General features: G+C 36.1%; 1 protein-coding gene across 9 annotated transcripts in view; it reads right to left on the reverse strand.

Annotated features, from left to right (window-relative positions):
* Window positions 1-311: 311 nt before the first annotated feature.
* The window catches only part of Syp (synaptotagmin binding cytoplasmic RNA interacting protein), a 32,589-nt gene continuing 7,241 nt past the window's right edge, over window positions 312-25,659 (reverse strand). For 3 of the 9 annotated variants that reach the window (XM_019047792.2, XM_019047790.2, XM_019047791.2), the window contains exons 4-13: window positions 25,083-25,190; window positions 24,015-24,191; window positions 22,026-22,161; window positions 20,710-20,915; window positions 20,065-20,214; window positions 19,027-19,175; window positions 18,355-18,452; window positions 13,055-13,212; window positions 7,945-8,098; window positions 312-1,811 (exon numbers count right to left, since the gene is read on the reverse strand). In XM_019047792.2, coding sequence (XP_018903337.1) covers window positions 1,612-1,811; window positions 7,945-8,098; window positions 13,055-13,212; window positions 18,355-18,452; window positions 19,027-19,175; window positions 20,065-20,214; window positions 20,710-20,915; window positions 22,026-22,161; window positions 24,015-24,191; window positions 25,083-25,190 — 1,536 coding nt within the window. In that variant the 3' untranslated portion in view covers window positions 312-1,611. The remainder of the gene's footprint in view (window positions 1,812-7,944; window positions 8,099-13,054; window positions 13,213-18,354; window positions 18,453-19,026; window positions 19,176-20,064; window positions 20,215-20,709; window positions 20,916-22,025; window positions 22,162-24,014; window positions 24,192-25,082; window positions 25,191-25,659) is intronic. The other 6 variants (XM_019047793.2, XM_072305767.1, XM_019047796.2 and 3 more) reach the window with 6 other exon arrangements.

Consider the following 25,659-nt stretch of genomic DNA (forward strand, 5'->3'; position numbering starts at 1 on the left):
CAACTGGAAGGAAAAAGACTAAAAAACAATACCCCTTGCGATTAAATGTGATTTGAGTAAGTCTGATAATGGTAAATAAGAAAAATGTTTGCATTTTTAGATTAGTGTCCACATAATTTTAAACTCGCACAATGTCCTGCATTCTTCACTTCCTAATTGAATGTCATTCCCTATTTAACACACTCTTTTTATTTTGAGGTACATAGAAAATATCAAGGGAAAATCTTGTGGCTGTTACACATGTATACACTAAAAATAAATAGTTTGGTCGAAAAGGAGCATACAAATTAAGTAAACTAAAGCAAAAGAAAGACTTTTCACATAATATAACTGTTTATTATTGAGATAAAATTCATACATCAGGCTGATTGCATAATTAAATTAATTATATTGATCGAGTAATAATAAATGCTTAAGTTACTCAAGAAACATTACTACGTGGTTCAAATTTATAGATCAATAAGTTCTGTTTCAGTCGTAAAACTAAGTCACACTAAAATTAATGCTGAGAATTTGTATAAAGCAGGAAATAAAAAGCAACAAGCAAAACAAACTTTTTGTATAAAAAGTATGCATTTATAATTCTTATTTTTTTTTTATTTTTTTATTTTTTTTAATTTATTTTCTTATTTTTCTTTTCTAAATACACTTTGAACATTTTTTTTCTAGGTTTTTGGATTAAATGGAGGGGGAGGGGGGCGGAACTTCTTCCATTCAAAATTCTATATATCAATAAATTAAAAGAAAAAATTGTGAGCTTTTTGAAAAGCTCAAAAAATTATAATAAAATAATTGCAAACAAAAATATAACTTAAAACATAAATGTAACAAATGACATGTAGAGTATACATGTAAACATTCAAAATCACATTCAGCAGTCCTATTAGATAGCATTTAGAGACATTAGTCTCAAAAGTAACATTTTTTGAAGATGACACATCAATGTAATTTGAATGTTACACAGAGCGTCAAACACTAACTTGGTCGTCACATAGTTATGAAACATTTTCTCCTCCATTATGTTACAAGATAAAAAAAAATAAATAAAGAGAAAAATTTAAAGATAAACAAAGGTTGTAATGGTCTCAAACATAACAAGAAACCAACGAAATTAAGCCAATAACCAAACAGTTTCAACATACAAAAATAATACAAAATGACACTTGTTTAACATAAGCGATCTGACATGAACATTTGCCTAAGGTCAACCCCCTATAAATATATGCAGTGCTGCCTTCAGAGCAGGGGAGGATCATGAGTCACCGAAAATAATAAAAAATAAATAAACAAATAAAAAGATTTTACTTCATTTTGAATGAACAAGATTTGGGAGAGTAAATATAGGCTAAAATTTTTTCATCCGTACGGACTTAGCAAATAGTTCAAAACTAAATTTATAATAAATATTTGTGGATTCGTCGATCTCAAAAATAATTTCTATTCTTTTTTTCTTTATTTATTTTTTTAACAAAATTAAAACATCAATAATTTTTTCAACAAATTTTTGAACAAATATAATTCAATTTAAAATAAATTAAAAAAGGAAAAAAACCACGATTAGTTTACGTAGTTAACTAGTGGCGAGTGTCGATGAGATGGAAGATGGATGTTTCATTGGTATGAGTCTTGATACCATTGATGATGATCAACATTGCTACCGTAGCCTCCACCACCTCCATTGCTCATGCTCCCATAACCAGTGGTACAGTTCAACGGTTGCTGGGCCAGCGGCTGACTCCCCCAGCTACTCTGGTACCTCCGTTTTGTTTCCCCCGAGTTCTGGTTCCCACCGTCATATTTGCGCTTACCTGCTGAAATAATAAGAAATAAAAATTAATATCTGACACCGGACAAACAATTGGATTATACTCCAATAATAAAAAAACCAATAGGATTTAACATTTTAAGGATATCTACCAGAATGAGATAACTTAAAAAGCTTCTCAACAATAATAAGCATGGTGATCCAGACCATCTTACAATTTGTACTTGAAACAGGCTGGAAACTGAGCTTATGGTTCTAAAATTCATGATGATAGAACTAAACCAACAACTGTTTGAATCCGTGTCGTTGGAAATTGTTTTAATGATGTAGAAATGACCTCCATCTACAGATAAGTGAATCAATGGCTTTAAAGCAGGGCCATCTCCGCTTATTTAAATTGATCAGAAACAAAAGAATCGTTCAAAAAGCGAGGGGTTGGTTAACTATTGAGACTGAGGGCTTAATAAATTATGTACGATGGCCATGTGTAAAGTCGGAGTTAAACTAGACATTTTTTGGATTACTAGAGCTGAAGAGAGAGAAAATATATTAAAATGGATACGACTCACTTTCAAAATGACTGATTTTTGTATGCTTAGACCTGGAATGTTTGCTTGAAAATTAAGATTTCTCAATTGTTCAGAATCTTTCCAGGCGAACATTATCTCAGTGTTACTGGGATAAAACAAATGGTATTGTGTGACAAAGCATGTTATGAGTCAAAAAGCGAAGGCAGTAACATTATTGGCTGCTTTGAGGGGCTGAGACTTCCCTCTTTGACTGTGAATGACAAGCAAATTAAAGAAGCCAAGGAGCTTCCAAGTCAAGAGGGAGAAACATATTTTTCTATTCTAACAATACTTTTGGTCTTTCAGAGTTGCCTGTTACTTCGAAAAGGAGCCATGCAAACAGAGATGGTCCTTTGCCGAAATTACAGGGAGATAAGGCCTCCTAAAAAAAATGTTCCACAGCAAAACCAGTTGTGAGCATTTAGGGGCTGATTCGCCTATCTGTTAAGTGTAGGTCTCCGTAGAAAATTCAATTAGTCCGAATTTTGGAGATGACCCCTTCTTGAAATTACAGAATTAAATTTACGGAAGAGATAGTCCTTGAATCCTGAAAAAAAATACATTTTAAAAGAAAATATTTTGCTCACTTAACAGGTCTTTCGTGAAAATTAGATGAGAATTGAGGGACTAAGGCCAGTGAATTACACTCCAAAGAACATTTGCACCTTAGTTAGTCAGACTAGACAACGAGTGTACATACATTTTTTTGGACAAGAAAAATGAGATTAGTTTGTGAACAGCCAGTGAAGACACTGAGAGCTTTATTAATAATAAAAAAAAAGCACTGTGAGAGACCTCCTGTTTGGGGTACATGAAAGGATCTTACTTGTCGTGAAAATGGCATAGATTTAATGTTTGTTGTTGAAAGATTAGGTTGAAATGTTCTTAGCTAAAACAGACATATGAAGGATGAATACATCCGATACATCAAACATAACAAACATGACAAATACACCAAACTTAGTGAACACACAACAAACTCATCAAGCACACCAAGGACACTTAATACAAAAAAGAACATAGCGAACATATCAAATTAGGTAAACCTGTCAGTTTTAGTGATTTCACACTTAGTGGCAGAATGCACAAAATAGCCTTACACTGCTTGCTGCTTTGACAAAGATCGCTGGTGTCTACAAGAGTGCACGCTTCATGCGATTAACTGCATGAAGGGCCATGAGTTCCTTACTTTCATGCCAGATTTCCCTAATGTTTAATTAATATTCTCCCAGTTGGTACCATATTTCCTGATTTCTTCCAATTTCTGCATGAGGGTATTAAAACACTTTACATGAGAAGACACGCTAGCGTAAAAGAGCTTTAAGCACACTCTGCCAAAGAGCGTTGCTGCACCATTTAATTATGAGATTGATTACAAGCAAAAGAACAAGAGCAGCTTATTATTCAAAAGTATACATTTTAGAGTTGATGTTGAATTCCCTGGGTCTCCCCTGACAAATTCAATTCCCTGGAGAGTTATCCTGGCAGTAGAAACTCTGACCTAATCAAAAGTGTACTATCTCAAATTATCAGACCAGGAACTACATTTGCTCATACTTTCATAACAATCATCAATGTTAATAAAATTAATGAGAGCACTAAAAAATATCTCTATATTCAGCAGCGGTACATACTTTTCAAAGATTTTCTCCATAACGCATTGCTGTTTTTTCTTAAGGTACTCAATTAAGAATACACGGAAAAACAGAGTGATGCTCATGCCCAGAGAGGGAGGTAAAATGGTATCACCTAAATTTAGAGAATATACGTCCAAGCTCTGGCCAAATTAGTAGCCAGTCTTGCCTGGGTAGGGCTAGTACATGCCCAAAATCTAGGTGATGCTATTCTAAGATTTAGATCCAGGGAATCGCAGAAATGAAATGACTAGAGGTTGGGCTCTGATAGCTTAGGAAGTGGTAAGAGAAATCTGTACACTTGACTATTGAAGTTGGAGAATTGTTCAATTCTACAAGACACGAGGGGATAATAAAACAATATTTGAATATTCAAAATTCGAAGATCTGAGAAAATAAAAAAAGCATATCCTCTCTATTCTAATAAAATAATTGTTAACCAAAGTAAAACATAGAAAACAAGTTTCTCTTCTGAAATATCAAAATTTCAGCTTTTGTTTCTTCCTTTCAGAAGAAAAAGAACGACAAAACAAAACTTACAACATTTTTTGGGGATAACGATGAAGCATAAAAATTAGCATGATTTGGAGAGAGAAAGAGATTCCTTCACACGAATTGAGGAGGAAGTAGCCATTCTGATGATAAATAAATTTAAATTAATTAAAGTTCGTACTTGCGAAGATTTTGCTTTCATTGGTTTCATTAAGCTAGCAATTTCGAATACAAGGAAAAAGCTGGAAAGCTACCTAATAAGAGGCAGAATAAGAAATGAAAATTTGTCGCTATATAATAAAGCGCATATTACACATAAGAGCAAGTCCGCGAGACTCAGGAGGTGACAACAAAACAAAAGTTGCATATTAATGGACTAATACAAAAGCATGATCTATGGCCGATGGGGTTACAGACTGTAGTGGAAAAAAGGTAGGCTAAAGTGGGGAAACGCAACTAGACAACAACATGAAGAAAGAAAATGTGGTTACATTGCCACAACCTTGAGGAGAGGTCAATGAAGTGACGAGGCATGGACATTTTTATCATTCATTTTTAGGAAAATGATGTGGGGTTAATGGAAAAAAGTTATCCTTCAATGAGTTAATAAAATTGTATTTTTGCTAAATTGCCCCAAAACATCATGAGCCGTTTACTATACTTGATAATTTGGATTTTGCAACACTGACATAATATTGACCACATTCATCAAAGTGCAAACGAAGCAGGGATAGCAACCACCATCTTTTCTTTTTCTATAAAAAGCAATACGTTTTTTGAAAAGCTTAGAGAGAGAAGGGGGAAAAAAAATTAGAACGAATCATTGCTACTACAAGTTAAAACAATGAACCAAAGGCGAGCTACCTACTCTTAACTGCTAACTAAAGAAGTTGTAATGCCTTGATCCCGCTAAAATATTTCCACTCTTCGAAGGGAAGGGGTTGGTTTACCTATTATTGTTAGTATATTTTTCCCTTGCTCAACGCAAGAGGTGGCTTTAAAACAGCTCATGCACAAAACACTTATTAGGAGAAATATATGTTCAAAGTTAAAAATTCTCTCTGTCCTTCCGTAATTAATAATGATGATAGTAAGGCATGGCCCGTACTGTTATAAAAAGCAATTTTTTTGCCATCTGCTGTTGCTACTGAACAACTCCCGTGTAAAAAGGAAGAAAAAAAGTCTAAAAAAGAGGGAATCCTGTACCAGTCTATCGCTGGGACCCCAGCCAAGTATTTTCAATGCACATATCTGGGCTGAACAGTCTTCTCCTTTGGTCTTGTACTAAAACATACTCGAGTTTTTTTTTTAATCTCTAATTCTAAATTTTGGTTCCTTTTTTGACTATATTTGGTAAGGAGAAACTAATATTTCTGGCTCATTTTAGAAACATCATTTTCAAAAGTAGTTTCCCTGAGCAGATAGGTGCTTCTATGGATGAGCCAGACAGACAGCAGTTCCTCAATGCAAAGTATAGTCCATATCTCACAATAGCTGAAGACCTGAAGACTAACTTACTTGATCGCTAAATTACATTAATTTTTGAAAGAGCCAAAGAGATGCTCCTTTTCACATAGGAAAGGGATGATCATGACATCATGGATCAGAATTTTTAGGTCAGTATTAAATAATAAATTAAATGTGGCATTATCGTTTTGAGTTTCACAACCCTTTCTTACGTTTTGGCTTCGTTAATTTTTCTCTTACTTTTTTGGACAGCACGATCCTCAATGTAAAAGACAAGGGCGAGGGAGCTGAAGAAGATCGTACTTGCTCTATCCAAATATTTGCAAGAGCAAAATTTCTTGGGTAAGAGTGGAGACTGAATTCATACTTATTTTTAGATAGAAATTATAATGAAATTCAAAACACTTGTACTTCAACTATATAAAATTAAAGGGGGGGGGGGGGGAAAAACCATTACCACAGGCTTTCAGCGGAAGAGAAAAAATACACAGGCTGCCCGAGAAAAGCTGAAGATTGGCCTGCTCTGAGCAATTTTTTGAGGATATTAAATTAAGGTTCACAAGAACTTGTACAAAGTTTATTTCAAAAGCCTTTCATGAAATTCACACTTCTACAGCGTTTTTATTAGCAACGTAAAAAAAAAAAAAAACCCCTCCAAAATTGTGAAGTCATTTTCACTTTCCAACTCTACTCTGTGAGAACAAGGCAACACCAGGAATTACGTTGTAACCTTTCAGCTGGGTGGTGCGACTTTTATTGTGAGGCTATTATGAAAACTGTCTAAGCTTGTGCGGACAAAAGCTCTGCATAACAGCGATTGTGTTCCAAGTCAAAGAAGACGCATGTCTGAGGATGAGTGTTTTTGCAGTGAGTTTCCCTGAGAAATTCTGACAACTGCAGGTATCACCCTGCCTTCATCAGTCATGATATACCTGCCTCTGAGCTGTTAAAAGAGATGATAGTCTCAGATCAATAATATCGATTAGGTAGTGGAAGCACCATTTATAGGTAGCCTGAGGACTTCAATGAGGCTTCGCAAGTCAGCTCATCAGCATCTTTGAGATCAGAAAATTTGCCTGGGCTATTAACTTCTTGACAATTTTTATTATAGCTTTTAGTGGAATTTAGTGGTTTTTTTATTAGTTGTAGTCAGAATTTAGTTTTTATTGGAAGAACAATGACAGTTTTTATTAGAGCTTAAGCAAGTCAGTCGTATCTAACATCTTAAGGGTTGCACTCTTGATTGGTAGTGTGTCCACACAGAGAAGTGGTAGGGACTGAATGAATGGCTTGAACATTTCTTTTTTACTTCGCTGAAAAATGACTGTAGAAATGTGTATTTTTCATCTAATGAGCTTGTTAGAAAGATAATGAAATAAGCTCCAAGTTCCTAGAAACAGTATTTCAATATATTTGACATAGTTTGCTCAGAAAAGGCCAACTCTCAGTTTTCATAGGACAGCCTTTGTATGTTGAAATAATATTGAGTAGGATAGCATGAAACTTAAACTTTCTTGCTCATGAGTCAAATTAAAATAAATAAAATATCAGGCAACGACTTATCCTCCTAAGACTCTCAGATTTCACAATTGCTATAGCGCTGCAGTCCCGAGTCCATTTTAACCTTTCACCTTTTCACTTTTCGCACCGTCAAACGCAAAAAATCAATCTCTCTTTTGCAGCATAAATTTTTCACTAGAGCTTCCCTATGGGTCATTCAATCGTGTGAGTGTAGCGCTCTGGCAACTCAAATTAGGACTGGAAATGAAGAGTGGATTTGCCAGCGGGTCTCAAGCACTACTGAAGTAAAGGGGAAGACGTCTTACTGTGGGGACTTAGGAGGCTAAATCATTTACTTAACACTGCTCCCCATAAGGTTTTAACTGGCCACAATGCAAGAATGCTATCTCGAGGAATCTAGGATCTCATGCAGGAGCTCCAGGACGAGTGCCCTAAATCCAAGGCTGCAGATGACATGCAGAGAAAGTAAAGCTTAGTTATGGCGAAATCCCGTTACCTGGAGAATTTGCTTTGGCGTGGCGGGAACCCCCACGTACGGGAAGTCGAGGTCCCCCACGGCCCCCGGATGTTGCCGCTCGTCCCCGCTGTGCGCCACGCGCCGTTGGCCCACCGGTTCGGCCACGTGCTGCCGCTCCACGCCCACGGCCAGCCTATTAAAGCCGCAGTTAATCATTATCAGTTGACCGTCCACTCATTGCACTTGCATACAAGCTTAGTTCTCATTGCAAAATTACAATGAAAATGTATCACATTTTCCCTTCAAATACAGCTGTTCTGGGTCTCAAGTTGTGGAGCATTGACTAGAACGCAGCTCCCTTGTTTCAGTTTTACTCACTTCATCAAAATAACACACTTGTCATGTTTCAATCAGTCTGACATTTATCTTTGGCACCAGGTTTGTCTCATGATGGGTTTACAGATATAATTGAGTCCACTGGGACTATTAATCAACAAATTTCAAAGGAGGCAAAATCTGATGAAAACCCGAAACCTCACTGAAAATGATGTGATCTGAATTACAAGCTTGAGCATGAAAAGGACGACGATGAATATTTGAATTTTTGGGTTTCAATCCATATGATTCCGTGTGAGGGGAAATTGAGGGCAGAACAGGAGTAAAAATAAATGATTCTTCAGGAATGTGGGGCGCCGAAATACCAAAAAGAAGCAGTTTTAGAGGTTGAGTTCCCCTCCAAGTCCAACATTTCGAAAGAGCTAAAAGTTTTAAGATAGCTACAATTTGGGCAATTAGGTTTGGGGCGAGCTTACATTCATTTAAGGGGAGAGGGAGAGGGTGTCAGGGAAGGTAGGCTTTGTATATAAGACCATAATTTTCTGTAATTCAATCTTTTTTGATTAGTTTTTATACATTGTTTACTGCATTTTCATTAAACACTTCAAAAACGCAGAAGTAGCAAGACATTATGGCTCAACTTGTGCTTCTGCCAAAAAATATTGCCAGATCTACATCTGCCTGAGTAAAATTGGGCAGATTTACATACAATGGAGAATTTGCACGCAATTTTTTTATTGCTTCATCTGAAAGTGCCTAATGAGCTGAGTTCGCAACATTTTTCATAATTTTTTTCTGACATGGGAAATTGGAGAAAAATTGATTTAAAAGTGAGAAAATGTGCCGCCTTGTGACGTCATCTGGCGGCATTTCCCATTTAAACACATGTATTTTAGCAGAATCGGTTATTTTGTCATATCTCCTCTAATAATTGCTCAATTTATGAATCAAGGGTATCTTCGTGTTCAGTTCACTCAGAGGATTCCACTTAAACAGGAAATTCATCAAATTTCAGACCCTTGCAAATTCTCCATTACTTTGACAGATCTAGATCTGCAGCTTTTATTCGGGGTGGACCTTGAGCTGCCTGTAGAACAAGAAAAGGGAAAGAGAGAAGGTATAGACTTTCCTAAGTTTTCGAAATGGGGAGGAACAACATATTTATTGAGACTTTCCCTGGAAACATGACGTTTTGGCAAATAAGATATATGGTTTTTACCGATTTGAGACTGGTTAGATGAAGTAGCAAAGCGAATTGAAACATGACAAAAGTATTGAGTGCTTAAAGGATGATTGATCTAGTTTTAGACCAAAAATTGCAGACTCATAAAGATGTGATGAAGTACAAAAAATGCAATATTATCTAAAAAAAATTGGTGAATTATTTTAAGTCCCTATATTACCTCTGCCTGAGGAAGGTAGAGATTGACTTCAATTCAAGAATTGGAGCATGAACAAGGTTTGACAAGTTAATTGAGCGACTGAACATGGACTCATGAGCTTTAGTCAATTCTTAAAGGATTCCAACTATGAGATTCTCGAACAAACTAGCAGGGAATGTATTTTCATTTTTACAAGATGGATATTTCCTTTAAGGGCAATACGGACTCTCCACTTAACAAAGTTGTTCCAGCTCACCGTCAGCTCATGGCGGGGGTGAAATGTGTGGTACTAACTTTAATAAGTGAAATACTCACTGAGGGTTTCAATAGCTCACATGAATTATCACCCATTTAGGCGGAATGATCCTAGCATTATTATTACTTAGTATTAGCATCAACCTTTTTAGTAATACTTTGCACACAGCAGGGTTATCCAAAAGTCGAGCAAAGCAACGCAGAGAGGTATTAGTAAAGTACGGATATCCCAAGCTTGGAGACTCAATGCGTTAAAAGCAGACTAAAAGCGCTGCAATGAAGCATAGGTCATGAAAAAGATTGGATGAAAGAAAATGAGCGCATAAATTATCAAAAGGAAAAAAAAGCCAGGGGAAAACGAAGGAGTCAAAACAAAACAAAAACAGGGGAGGAGGGCTATAAAACACACAAGGAAAAATAAAAACCTGGACATATTGAAATGATGAAAACCAAACAAAAGAATTGGGAGCATTTAAAATTGGGAGAAAGAACTAAAACAAAAACAATAACAAAAGTGGCAACTGCAGTTTAATCCTATTGAATTTATCAATAATATTTCCTCCGAAATATTTTTAACCCGGAATTGCAGCTGAAAAACTCCGAGGTGACCGATCTCTATAATTACAACTGAGAGTAAGAAACATAAGTGATGTTCGGAACCAGGAAAACTGAGGACAAAGTAAACCTTCGTGATATTTGCCGTACCTCCAAATCAATTTCATATAATTTGAAACAGGGGAAGACTTAATTATGACAGCTTATTGACAGAAATCTGCATAACATCTGTGCATTCTGAACTACAACGAAGGTCAATTGATTAAAAAGAGAAAAAAAATTGACAGGGGGCAAACAGCAAGTCAATCAAGGGTATCTCTGGAGTACATTATACAACAAGGCACTGCTATTTCTAGCTCATTCAGGAAACAAAAAATTTTCAATCAGTAGATAGGTGCTTTTATTAATGAGTTAGATACAGTTGTTCCAAAATGCAAAATGAAGTCCAACTGGATAACCGATAAAAACTGCTGATGCAAGATGAAATGACCTGAACATTAGTTCAACGAATAGAAATTTTGTACTGCATACTGTTACATTGTAACTGCAGTAACAGTTAACTCCTGCATTAACGGACACGAATGTGGCCCCAGACGGTTGCTCCCATGAAAATGATGATAAAATATCATATAAAGAGGGAGGGAAGAAAAAATAAAACATGGATAAAAAGAGAAACAGGAACAGGAGAAAATCAATAATGAAGCTATTTTCTTCTATTTCAGTATAGTTGTGTTAGGCAAATGCAGTGCAGTTAGTCAATGGCAATGTAGACTGGGCCGTCGTCCCTCCCAAAAAATTTTGGATAACCCTGCAATTGAAAATAACTCAAATTTGAGGAACACTTAAGCCTTGAGGTATTCACTATCAAACTTGACATTTTAAAAAGGCTACAAGGCATCCACTCAATTTTGGTGAACCCACCAGGTAACTTACGGAGAAACTAAGTTAAACTAATATATAAAGTAACTCTCTTCCGTAATTTTAGAGACAAGAAATAGTTCCTAAAAATTTAAAAAAACAGCGAAAAGAAAGTTTAGAGTGAAGAATATATGACTGCTCTTCATTAATTCATAAGCCTTCAGTCAAAGAGGATTACATTTGTAAATAAGAAATCTGTACTGGCCAGGAGAAAATGGGAAAGGAGAGAAGTTTGCAAGTGCTGTGATGATAACTTACACGAAGTGCTCCTGAAGGGCAGGTTAAAACTAATTCATTTGGTTTGATACAGAATTTGAGAGATAAATTATGGATTTGCATCCGTCAATTTTGGTTTTACGTTCTATCAAGAACATATTAAATATTTCATTATGTTTACCACCACATTACTGAAATAAAAGCGCTCGGCTCATTCTGAGAACCACAAAAATTACCAATGTTTAATGTTTAACTTTTAACATAGAATCATTGTAATGACTCTGGTAGCATCTTACTTCACTTGCTACACTAAGTATCCATACTGCCATGAACAAATAGCATCACAAGTTGCTTCCATGCTATGGCAAAATTTGGCGTACATGATAGAGGAACACAGGTATGGGTGTAGTAGCTGCAGTTAAGCATTATGGATTAAAAGTCCTCATTTCATCTAACTGTCGGATCTCCTCTTACCAACACACTAACAGAATTCACATACACACACTAAATGAGACAGGCCGTCTCTTACGAACACATTGATAAAGCTCCTGTACACAAGCCCTCCATACAGGCATGTGACGTAGGAGCCAGGCGAGCCAATCAGAGGCAAGTCAATTCTACGTCCATACCTGTTATTCTTTTACCATGAGAATTTGAAGTCTTTTGTGTTCTGAAAACACAAAGAACACTACTAATCTTTGTGACAGTGATTGTATCATGAGACAACAACCGAGAATATTTAAAAATAAGTCAGGTGTGTTTCCAATAGAGCCTATGCCTGTCAGTTTCACAAGAATTACTTTAAAATTCAATGGTTAGGGAAGGAAAGGTGACCAAGCCTTGAATAAAAAACTGAAGTAGCATTTTGAGAAATTCAAGAGCTACACTGCTTAGAGGTTTGGAATAATCATGGAAAACAATTTCCACAGGGTTTCATCATAAGTCAAAAAATGAAAATACGGCAATTCTCTACGACTTAGGTATCATTTTTTAAAAGAACAATGACAGAATAAAAAAATCGACAGAAATGTATCCTCGTTTTCTCTTCCTCCTTCTTGAACATTTTAATGGGAAATAATCATGTAATAACTCAGTGTTTATGCTCCCTTATTGCGAACTAAAAATTTAGTTGAAGAAAAAAAGAAAAAAAAATCTAAGGATTATAATTTGAGAGGTAACACTTCAATTTCAGGAGAGTTACATTGCCGTATCTCATTGCCTCTTTCTGCACCCAGCTGTGCTGTTATGAAATTATGGCTCTTTCATGCAACTTTCTTATAACTGTTTGACTAAAATTGATTGATAGGAATATCGTATGACATTCCTACAGTGGATGACTTGCAGACTCCTTTCAAGGAATATAAATCCGTCAAAAACGTCAGTTGAAGAAGCAGTCCCTTAGAGAGACCGGGTGGATTCACTTTGAGCGGGCACACTGTGAGCCTGTGTAATGATAAATAAAAACAAAATACTGGGACAACACCCACCAGCTGTGATTGTCTGCCTCTCCCGCGGGTGGGTGGTGGAGGTGGAGGTGGCGCATAATCGTAATAAACTTCTTCATAACGGTAACCTTCATCATAATATGGTTCATTGTAGCCACCTCGATAATCCCCATACCCGTAATAGTCGTAACAACCATAATCTATAAAAAACACAACATAACAATCCCGGTTTAACAAAAATTTCTTCTCATGAAATTGTGACAGTGATATAAGAACTAGGAAAGAGGACCCCTAGGCTCATGAAATATAATCATTAAGCTGATAATTCAGGGATTAAAGCAAGCAAATCTTGTTTTTGTGGAATTGAACCCTTGACAAAAGAGGAGCTCATGAAAAAGAAGAGATAATGGCAGTGTAATCACAAGGTCTAAGATTGAAATGTAAGGTGTTTTGTGAAAATCTAGAATTCTTTATGCGTTTCCTCATTTCAAGTCAGATTTCTGGGAGAGGAAGGGGAAGAATTACTCTGGGTCTGCCAACATGCCTACTTAGAGAACAGCTTAAGAATGAAAGAACTACTTTGCAATAAATAAACTGTGTGTTCACTAATTTCTTTTGGACAAAAAATTTGAATGAAATATAGATGAAAACCAGGAGATTGTCTTAGTTGAGCATTGAGAATTTCACTCAAAATACCGTTTAGAATTTTGGATGAAATGTTATGTATTAACATAGGACTCATTTGACAGACAAAAAGTTTGTAAGAAAAGGTTTCTGAGAATGAGCTGCACTTAAAAATGAGCTCAGAAGTAAGATTTGCGCACTTACATGTCGCAAATAGACATTGAGGATTGAAAGCCTTCTCTGTATTGCCTGGCAAACATAATATCCTAAACAATACGATTAAAAAACATCTTTCCTACATGAGATTATTTTTTCTCTCGAGCTAGGAAAGATAGAAATAGAAAAATTAGGAAGAAAATAGAGGTAGAAATCATTAATTTTGATTTGCGGAACATTTCAAGGCTAAAATACAATCTCCTGGTGAGCATTAAAAGAGACAGATTGTTACCAGAACGGAAATTGGTAAAGGAAAAATAAGTCTCAATTTGGGACTGAGAAACTTGAAAATGCAGTGTGAAATTGTTGCTCCTGTTTGTACTTGAACTTGAACTTTTTCTCCATTCAAACATTTTGTCATTTGCAAGGATATTTACTTATAGAGGAGGCTTGCATCTTTCTTATGAACTCCAAATAGGTTACAGGCTCTAAACTCACTGAAATTGTTTCTCTACTACTTTCTTCAATGAAAAAGTTGAATGGATTTTCCATTTCTTGAAGTTCCTATAATGAGCTGATTGTTCAAAGGAACAATAATTTGAATTATCAACTTCATGAATAAAGATTTGATCTACTTAAATAGTAAGCATTTAGTTTCTGTCAGACCAGGGAAAAACTAACGAGAAGAAGAAAATATGTGATGCAACTTGATCAACGATATACGTCATCATTCTTAAAAATATGATTAATGTTGGGCACATACATGTTTCTTTCCTATTTATTCAGTGCAAATGTTTGGAGGCAGAGAAACTTTAAGTTATTACTTGTGCAGTAATGTTGTCAAATTTAGAGAAAAAATTACTGAAATTTGTGTGATTTTGTCAACTTATCTCAACATAAATTGAATTGAAACATTTGCACTGGTTTCTCTTATGCACCAGGCTGGCTATGGACATGTGTACTATTTAAGTAGGTACTTCAAATTCTTAGCTTTCAGTGCAAAGTAGGGCACCGATTGCACATATAAAGAGGACTACTTTAGTTGACTTCTGCATGGCAAAAGAAGTTTTTCAAAATATCAGTATTTTCTTAGGCTCATTGAGTTTAAGCCTGCATTTGATTTTCTCTTAGAAACAGGGTCTATCACGGGAGAGAAGAGTTCCGGGGATTACTTGAGGGTCAATTTTTCAATAATGTGGGAATCCATGACTATTTTGTATTAAAACCGTTTGGGAATTTATGTTTCTGTAGCTATGACATTGCTGATTATGATGATCACGGTATGATTAGGGCATGTAGGGCTGGACCACTCTTCCAGTGGTGCAAAAAATGCAGTCCAAAAGGACCCTTCACAAAAAACGAAAGAGTTTGACGCCCACCAAGGTGAAAACTACTTAGCTTTCAAAGTTCTTTACACTTTGAAATTCAAATTACAAGATTATTAGGCTTAAGCAGAGGAATAGTATTTTTTCAAAGAAATGTGATCGATTCAATTCAAGGATTCTTCAGATAAATGAAAAATTTATTTTGAATTATGAGAAGTTACTACAATGCTGTATCTCTACTGGTAAGAGCCAATGAAGAAGTCAACATAGAATGTCAAGAGTTAAGAAACTGCTGCTGGGAAAATTTAGCTAAAGCAAGACCAATCTACACAGGCCAATAATTCCTGTGGACAAATTTTGAGACCCTACTGCGTATTAACTGAATACGAAGTTAAAAGTTCAATTGAAACGAAGTTTAAATGAAGGGCATTTCTCATGGGATCATTTTAGGATGAGCCAATTTTACGTCATATTTGTAAGGTCAAGCCGGGTAATGGATGCCGCAAAGATGTGCTGACTGACTAGTGTTGATTGGCCTTGAGCTGAAGAGCTGTAACTTGCAGCGAAAGATATTGGGGAATCTACTGCTTAATGGGTTCTTTCACTCACTAATCAATGACTCATTATGTCTACTCAGCAGGCAGGCTATTGTTACACTTGAGATACTCCATGAATTTTGTACTTCCTTGATGCACTGGGGTCTTTGAGCAATCTCCAAGAGAAGCTGATGCTATCCAAAACTCTCTACATCATTACTCAACATAGCTTAAAGTGCAAATAAAATGGTTAGGCATTGTAGTATACTGTTTCGAGTCATACACTTTGTTGAAGAATTTTTCAGATATCAGAGATTCAGTGGCATCATGGTATCAGAGATTAGAGGATAGAGTAGTCTGTCTAGGGAGCTTCTTGGAGGAAAATAATAGATTCTCATAAATTAAGTACAGGTAAACCTCCGTTTGCGAACATTTCCGACTGAAAAACTTGAATTTATATTTTTCGATTATAGAATGACAAAGTAATTTTCCAATCCCTGAATAACTCATAATCTGAAGAGACTTTTCTAATGGATTAGGACGTACGCATGGATGAATCAATCAAGGTCTTTTAGGTCATTTAAATGAATAATTTCAGGAAATTTCCAAGAAAACTTTTGCTTTTCCATTCATCTTGTGTAATCTTGACTCTAGAGTGGTGACAACTCACAACAGTGTTACCATGTGTTATCTGGTCTAATTTTTGCTCCTTTCCAACAACTCAGGGGGCTCCACCAAAGATTTCTCCTCAAGACAGGGTCGAGCTTTCTCTACTACAGCGCATCCTACATTTAAAATATTTAATTACCAGACAGAAACCCAATTATTTGTAAGAAGATTCCCTCTTCTGGGCTGAATAAATTATTTCTTCTGCTTTTGAAATTCACTTTTCAGAGGTTTACCTGTACAACTACCAATGTTCTATTGGCTTTATTGGGATATTCATAATTAGCCTACATGGTGACAGAGCGACCTTCTGATGGCCAAACACAATGAGTCCTTTTCCAATGAGCCTTACAAAAGTTGATACAATGAATTTTTTAAGACACAACATTTTGAAAGGTAAAAAAGAAGAGAGAATAGGAACTAGCACACCAAGCATTTTACTTGAAGCAATATGTCTGTTCCAACTTACCTGTCCGAGGAGGCTATGGATAAACATAAACTTTAGACATAGGATGACATTGGAAGAGCTTAAATTAAAAGTACAGCTGAAAATTTGTGAGGGTCGATCTGTTTTGTTGAACCACTATGAAGGAGTTGAGAAGTTTGACATTTTGAGAATTTGTTTTCTCAGCCATGCACTGTTACCTGACGACAGGAATTTAGTTCAACAATGTATTATTTTATCAGGTTACGGAAATGCCTCATACTTTTAAACTCAGTTTCCACGAAAATTTTTGATGTCTGCTTTAGTTTTTCAGGTCGTTACAGTGATCCTGTTTCCCAGGCCTTCCAATTGCTCACTAGCCTTATAATATTGATTTTTAGTAACTCAGCTTGAATTATCTTGCATACACATTGAAAATCTCATACAGTTCTTAAGTTCATAGGTTCTAAAGTTTTTCAACAAATATATGTTTTTTGAAGAGTGATCAAGTCGTAAGAGAATTGAATATTTAGCTCTTCCAATGGCATCTGTGAAAATCATCCAGCTGTTTAAAAGGTTGAAGAATGAAATAAAAACCTCTAAATGGGTATGATACTTTTGTACCCTGATACTATTCTTCCTTTCCCTCTAAAATTGATAGCTCATGTCAAGGTATAACTTAAAATTCACATTAACCCTAATACAAATCTAAAGGCAGGGGATTCTATCATGGCACCACCATACAAAAAAGGGAATCTTATTGTGAGGACTATACACTGTTTGAAGATTGAAACAAAATTACTGTCCAACCCATTCTATCTGCTTTCCAATTTCCAGCACATTCTCCTTATGTCACTCTGGATAAAATTTTGTTTTGAGAACCATATTAAGTTAAAAAAGAAAAATTGTGGTGTAAATTAACCAAGAAATAATTTCAGATGAAACCTATGAAACACTATAAAACCCCCTCTTGAAGTAACAACGTTTGATGACTTGTTAAAATGATATTAATGATTGAAAGGTAAATTAGATGCCAAATTAAATGCTTAGGGTTGGAATAAATGTATGAAGCAAGCTTTAAAACCTGTCATAACTGCCACACATTTGTTATCTTTCACTTCTTTTATCAAATGCATCAAAGGCGTTCCACTAAAGCACAAGGATGGGGATGGATTCTTTATGGTTTTTCTCAAGGTTTCTTTAAGTCTTAAATGAGAAATTTACTTTTTTCCATCAGCTAATGATCAAAAATTGAAATGATAGGAGATTCAAATAAATAAATAATTAGTTATTTACTTTGAAAGTTTTTGATGCTCATGCAGTTTCCTTGGACATATTACTGTTTTTTTTTTGGTTTGTGTATGCAAATGAGATTTCTGGAACTATGCCTCACAAATTTAACAGAGGGAAATGTGGCACCCTTCAAATGCACTGATTGAAAGAAGGAAATTTATGTATCATGCTCTGACAGTTAAGCCATAAAAGGCGCAGCTTGCATAAGAGATAGATATGGAGCACTGAGTGACCCGGCGGCTCTTGTTGGAGTAAATACACAAGATGATTGATTAAAATCAAGCTGATGCAAGCACACTGAATAGACTTCTAACTTACCATAATCTCCTCGTCCCATTGCTCTTAAAGAACTACTGCCACCTCTCGTGACTGATGATCCTCTTGGGCCTAGCATACTTGGGTGTTGAGGGGCATAACTGAAATTTAAATAAAAAGGGATGATTAGTATGCAAGTTACTTACATTTTTGCGGATGATTAACTACAGTAAGACCTCAATTTATTGGATTTCACAGGACCAGAGGCCGAATCCGTTAAATCCCGCTAGTCAGCCCCGCTGAAGGGACCGGAGGATCGATCCGTAAAATCTCGGAATCCGTTAAATCGCGATCCGATAAGTCGAGGTCTTACTGTATTTTGATCTTATCTAAGTATTCAATATTTGTTCATTTGAGTAAAGGGCTTTCCACATAATGGTGTTGTTGATTTTTTTCGATTTTGGCTGAAATCGATTTTTTACACAAAATAATCGATTAAATTGAAATTGAAGGAGTATATAGAGTGCTTGTATGGTGTTTCCAAGAGAAAGTTTTAAGATCACATAAAATGGTGATGCATTTAAAAGGAGTAAAAAAATAATAATGAACTTGCACTTACTCAGACAAGAAGGAATATAATACAAACAGTGATGGTCATACTAACAGATGAATTGATTAGAAGCAGCAAAGTAAGGTAATTTATAAAAAGACAAAACAGTGAAATAGGAAGCATACCCAATTCCTCTGAACTGCATCATTTGCATCATCCTTTTTTCTCTAGCCCTTAAAATTTCTTCTTTCTTCTTCTTATCGGACGGAGGTTTGGCTAATGAAACTTCGATTGATGTTCCATTAATGTCTTTACCATTTAAATCGTTCATTGCCTGTTAGCACAATTAAGCAACATAACTGATTAAAACAAGATCATACAGCAGAACTATTCCCACCTATATTTACTTCATACATATAATTGACTCTTCTATCCACATTTTTGCTATAGAATTCAACTTTCACTCGAGTTGACATTATTGTTTTTCTAGAATTTACAGCATTCGGCATGTCAACTTTGTTCAAAACAAAAGGCTCCACATCTTTAACTCAGGACGAAGTCACTTTTCCGTACTATAACATGTGTTAAATTACAGAAAAATGCACCTATCAGACCGGCTTTTTCGAGACTGGCACATAGAAAATGCGATTTTAGAAGCTCACCTTACTTGGGAGATAGCAAGGAACATCATATCAAATCTATCGTGAAATTATTGGCAATTTCCTTGAATTCTGTAGTATTGTAGGCAAGGTCCTTTTCTGATATTTCCTGGTCACTCAAAATTTCCAGCTTTCTCTAATTCTTACCTCCTTGTTAAAGCACAATTAAGAGTCCGAGCCCTAAATGGCCCCTCAAGTCATGCTGAGAAGTGCTTGTTAACGCATAAAGAATAAGTTCTAAGTTGCTTATATTCAGCTCCCATTTGTCGAGAAAGCCAATATGGCGCCCAAAAATATCTTTGCTTTCTTGCAGTGCAGCAAGCCTTGAGTCACTCCCAAAACAAGAGACTGAAGGGATCTGAGAACATGCAGTCACTGGCTGGACGCGAAGTGCGCAAATCAAGCCAAAGCGGCTGTTAAAAGAGAAGAAAATTGTCTGCAATCAAATTAAGGGATTCGTTTCAGAGTGTTTGAATCACTTTTATTCTTAGCCTATCCTTGCTTTACCAAAAAGTCCAAGAGGGGAAGAAAATAAAGTAAATATTATAGAAGTTTGCTACTTACATTAACTGCAGCATCCCGGTCTTCAAAATGAATAAATGCGTAGTCTTTTATTTTCTTTACCCTATCAACTTTCCCAAAGTTCTCAAAAGTTGCTTTTAGTTTATCTTCTGAGCAATCATGTGTTAAATTTCTTACATAAAGCACTTTTACCTGAAAGCATACAATACAAATATAGGACATCAAAAAAATTAGTACTTAAAGTAAGGTTCCTTGCTCTATCTTCCAAACTAAAATTCATTAACCAAGTACGAAGAAAATACATTTTAGGTATTTTTTAAGCTATAAAATAGGCCCAGGATAAAACTGTAATGGGGTTTGCAGGAATGAACTCAATTTCACTAAACCATCTCTCGTCACCACGTGCCCACCCACTTCCCCCTGCTTTGGAGGATCCCAAAGATCTCAATTTTTGGACCCAAAAGCAGGTGTTGGGAGCAAGATTGTGGAGGGGTATTTCAATACAGGCATGCCAAAATGCCCTTGTTGACAGATTGTTATTTTCACCAGTAACAGGCATCAAGAGTGTCTTAGAACAATGTTTTGGGGAAATTTAGGGGAATCAAAACTCAAAATATATTCATTCTCTGACCATAAAAATGGCATACAAATAAAAACCATGAAGAATAAATGAAGAATTGATCTTACTTTGGACATGGTTTCTGAGTCTGGCTCTTCTTGTGGATCTGCCCAGTCCACAATGATGTCACAGCCCCATACTTTGATTCGACCTGTACTGAGTCTTCGTTTTGCTAAAGAGGCAGCTTTGTGCGACTCATATTCAAGGAAGCAGAAACCTCGATTTTTCTTCTTATCGTCTGGCGAACTGTATATGATTACTTCCGTCAGTCCCGCTGTCAAAAAAAAGAAAAAATGAATAAAATAAAATAATTCAAAGATTAGAAGAAAGACAAAATAATGAAGGCAGCCCTTCAATAACCGGTATTGATGCAAACTTCAACTTGTTCAGAAAGCAGGTACTTGTGAGTCCGATGATTTTTATTCAGTGGCAGCCTCCGTCAACCAGCTTCTGTCTAGTGTGTCTGATGTTCTTTTGTGCAAAAGTGTTTGTCAGCAGAATTGAAGCAAGAGCAGTGTTATATCATCCACTTCTGATACTGACATCAACTGACTACCCTTCCAACTATAAACGAGATGAAAGAAGCGTGTGCAGAGGACTCCTTCGGATTGTGAACCATTCTTCTCATGAAGTTGTTTTGGAAGGTCAGGATTTGTCTTTGCTACTGCTTGGCACCATGCCTGGTAATCAACTTGGGGGACCAAAAAACCGAGGGTACTGTTGGTCAGCATTGTTGGTGCAGCCATTGTTCAGAATGACAGGCATTCAAGGGTATGAGATTTGCAGTCCCCACTACACATTTCTGAGAGTTCTGTGAACCGGATTCTCAAGTAGACTGGCCACAAATTTTTCAGCAGGCAAATCCCTGGTCTGCAATAGGACCAACAAGGAGAAAATGACTCTATTTAAGTCCCATTTCCAGTTTTTCAAAATGAACCTATCATTCGATATAGTGAATCAACACTAAGAAAATAAACTACAATTTTTGATAAATGGTACTCTTCGTGTTATTTTTCATGCTGCTTGGGCTGCACGAGTAAGTATGTATTGATAACTAATAAAAAATACAGAAAAAATGGCAACCATGGCGCTAATAAAGAAAGAATTAATTATGGCAGTGGACAGACACAGCTGAATTGACAATCAAGAGAAGATACAAAAGACATCAAAAACATTCATTTTTCAGGACAGTGGAGGTTGAATTCTTCAATATGCCTTAACGCAAGATTAGGCCAAGATTTTGATACACAAAAAAAGTATGACTCATGGGAACAGATTACCTATTACCAGGGGAATGGTGGGGGGATGATTGTTACAGATATCAAGTAAATGAAAAGAAGGTGAACAAGGAATAAAAAAGAGAATGGAAAGAAAAAAAAATTACCTGTTAATTTACCAAATTCTTCCAGTATCTCCTCTTTGCCTTTAGATTTAGGAATGTTGCCAACAAAAAGTCGTAGATTCGGGACGCTAATGTTAACCTTTAGATTCTTCCCGGGTCTGATTTCATGATTATCGAGCTGCAGAATTTAACAAAAGAAAACAAATGTGCAAAATTTGGAACATTTAGTAGAAAACAAATAACAGGACAGCTCGATTCAGCACATCTTGTCTTCCTACAATGGATCTCTAAGAATCAACAAGCTTTCAATTTGCTCTCTTAGAGAATCAAAAGGGAAAAACCTGGAGATGCAATTTTTTCATTTAGCTACAACTTAAAATAAAGAGTAAGTTTTTGATAACCTTCCTCCACAAAAATCATGATTTACTTAAAAACCTCAACACGAGTGATGTAAAAAATCAACAGTCCCCTTAAAACCAGGTGGAACTATTCACTGCTGTATATTACAAATTAGGTTCACATTGTTATGAACAAAGCTCAGAAAATCGAAAAATCTCGAGAAGCTTTCTTCCTAAAAAAAGAAAATTCTATGACTGCCACTTTTGAGTGGGGCTAATCTCATTGATAAAAAATGCTCAAACAAATTGCATTTAAATTAAGTTGATTTTTTCTTCTAAATGCGCTATGGGGACAGCAAATACTTCTCCCACTAACATTCTTGGCGGTTGATTCAGTGTATCTGCGGGCACCTCCATCCCAGCAGGCTGATAGTTTTTATAGCGATAACTCAAATTCATACGCAAAAACTGGTGTCAATCGATGAACATGGAGAGTATGATATTTCCTTACTTCAAAGTTTTAAAATTTCTTCTTTTTTCAATGCCCTGACTATTCCTGGCTTTTTTTCTGCTTTTCCTTGCCTGCAAAATTTTTGAATTCTAAAACTTTCTCTCATCTACAATCAAAACCTCTGCTTACATTTTTTCCCCTTTCAATTATAGACTCTAACTTAACTATGGACCAAAGCTCCACTTCTAGGAATTCGAATCGAGGAAAAAGTCACTCAGAAGTTGCTTGCTCTCTCTCTAATGGCACCAGCTGAAGTTGCTACTCATTACTTGCTAAACTCCCTGACTTTTCCGGGTTGCCATAAATTCTCTGAATTTTCCTAACCTTCAAGGTTTTCAGGATTGTCGGAACCTTTGATGCAAGATTTATGCTGCATTAGGCTAATGAAAAGAGATCAATTGAGGCACTAGAACTGACGGCCTTGTACCTTATTTAATGATGAAAACTAACAGTTTCAATTCTATTCCCTCAATTCTGATCTAATTAACTTATTAATTTTCTTTATATATTTGATTCAATGTGCAATTGATTTTAGTAAGAACACGGCAGAGATCACAGACAAGATGCGTTGCTCAATTTTAGGAATACAGAATTACTTAGGAAGAAATTAAACAAAATTTTGTTCAACTTTGAAAAGAGGGGAGGAGGGAGAAAAAAGAAAACAAGGTGACCTTCAAATTTGGAAAAGTGGCCGAAAACAAGAAAGGGAGAACGCAGGAATAAGCTATTTCACTAATAATCAATTTATTGTGAAATAATTCGATTGAATTTCCCTACGGAGCAACTACATGAGAATCAACAAAGATAGCATGATATTTGTTTTGAAACAGACTACAGATGGCATAACATGACAGGGATTACTAATAGAAACCCTTTTTGAGCAAAGAGGAGACAACCTAGGAAATATTCTTCACACAAATTTTGGGATAGACAGGAAGTTAAAGGAAAAGAAAGAAAAAAAGAGAGAGAGAGAAAATAATGATAAATAACAATAATAACCCTTGATCATGGGTGATCACTCAAATCACACCTGTAGAAACTCTGTCCTGAAGAGGTGTGACAGGGCTTTAGCAGGTTACTCAAGCAGGATGTGACTCTTACTGAAAGCGCAGGATTACTACTTGTGTGGTATTTGAGGGAGTAAAAAAGAAGTGAAGAGAGGGGAAAAATACAAATACTTACATCTTTTACAGCTTTGGCAGCTTCTTCTCTATTTGTGTATGTGATAAATGCATAGCCCCGGTTTGTTCCTGTCAAAGGATCCATCATCAGCCTTAGATCCCAAATAGTACCACTTTTTTCAAAAAGTATAATTAATTCATCTTCAAAAATATCCCTAGGAATTTTGCCACAAAAAACCTAGAATGATAAAAAAAACATGTTATAGAGAAATGAATGTTGAAAGATGCTGGAGATTTAATAGAAAATTTCTGATTAATTTTGAGTGCTTAGTCCGAAAATGACGTATGTTCTTACAGTAGACTTTAAGGTTAGATTAGCAATTCTTTCCTACATTACAGCATCATTAAAGAGCTCCCCTACAGAATTGGAGAAAACTAAAATCATCAACTTGCATATTTGAAATTGTAGAATGTAGCAAAGTCACTAACAAGACCAATCCACACAGGTCAGTCATTGCGCATCTTTTTGAAAGCCACTTCCCCGCCCAGCCCTAACTCGGCGGCACTCAATGCTACATCACAATGGGAGCTCCCATAAGAAATACATTGCAGGCACTCAATACTACGTCACTGCGCAGTAGAGTACCAAAACTCGTCCTTGGGAATGACTGATCTGTGTGGATTGGTCTTGGTTACTAACTCGTTTTTGCCAAAATTGTCAGTTAGGCGGTATTGTTTGTTGGTCCTCAATACTTTCCTAATACCTCCCTCCCCCTTCCCCCCATATCAATGTAAAGCTGGTCCATTTATTCCGCATCAGAAAAGACAGGTAAATCATTTTTTTCAGGTGTCGGATGAAGCTACTTCCACCAAATTTCTGCTGATGAAGCAGAAAATGGTCTCAATTTTTCCCATCACCCACCAATTTCTGGGAAATTGATTTTCGTAATGAATGGCAGCAGTCTAGCTTTTTCCTAGGGCCCAATCAATGTTCCAATATTAACAACATAGATCTAATGCATACACCTTCAACAGCAATTTGACTTCTAGGGAACAATACCCAATAGACAGGAAGTCTTTCCAGTTATTGAGTATCCAAGGAAAGAAAAAATAACAAAGTTTTTTTTACCTCACAGCCGTTGCCTGGCGGAGGACCTTCCCAATTTGGAGGGGGTCCTCCATATTTTCTTTGACCAGTCGTTACATCTAATGAATAATTCGTTCGTTCTAAAATAGCCTGCAAAAAATAAAAATTTAAGAACAAACTGAAAGAGAGGAAAACTGATGGACATGTGAACAGCGCAGAATTTGCTTTTAAACTCTGTGCAACAGGATTCTGAGTTTTCAATGACTTCAGTACTGGAATTCTTACTGTAACTTACTTCCTTGAAGTTGCGGGAAAATTTCTGCCCCTGATACCACCATGATACCATAGCACCTTCTGATGGGGTTTTCTTTTTCTGATCGGTGGAACCACCGGTCACCATTTTGGTACGAAATTGCCCGCTATCAGCTAGGAGTTTAAGAACTTTTGAACAGTTCCTGAAGAGAGTGAGCCAGTTTTTGAAGGTCATATCAAGGAAGAGGCAATTTCCAATAAGCCAGTCCAGGAAAAATTGTAAGATAAGGCTACTTTTAAATCGGAAAAAATTATGGGCTCATTAAATTGATTGGTTGAGCATTGTCAGATTAATGTTGATTGACTT

Source organism: Bemisia tabaci, chromosome 1 (assembly GCF_918797505.1).
Source record: "Bemisia tabaci chromosome 1, PGI_BMITA_v3".
Classification (NCBI taxonomy): Eukaryota; Metazoa; Arthropoda; class Insecta; order Hemiptera; family Aleyrodidae; genus Bemisia; species Bemisia tabaci.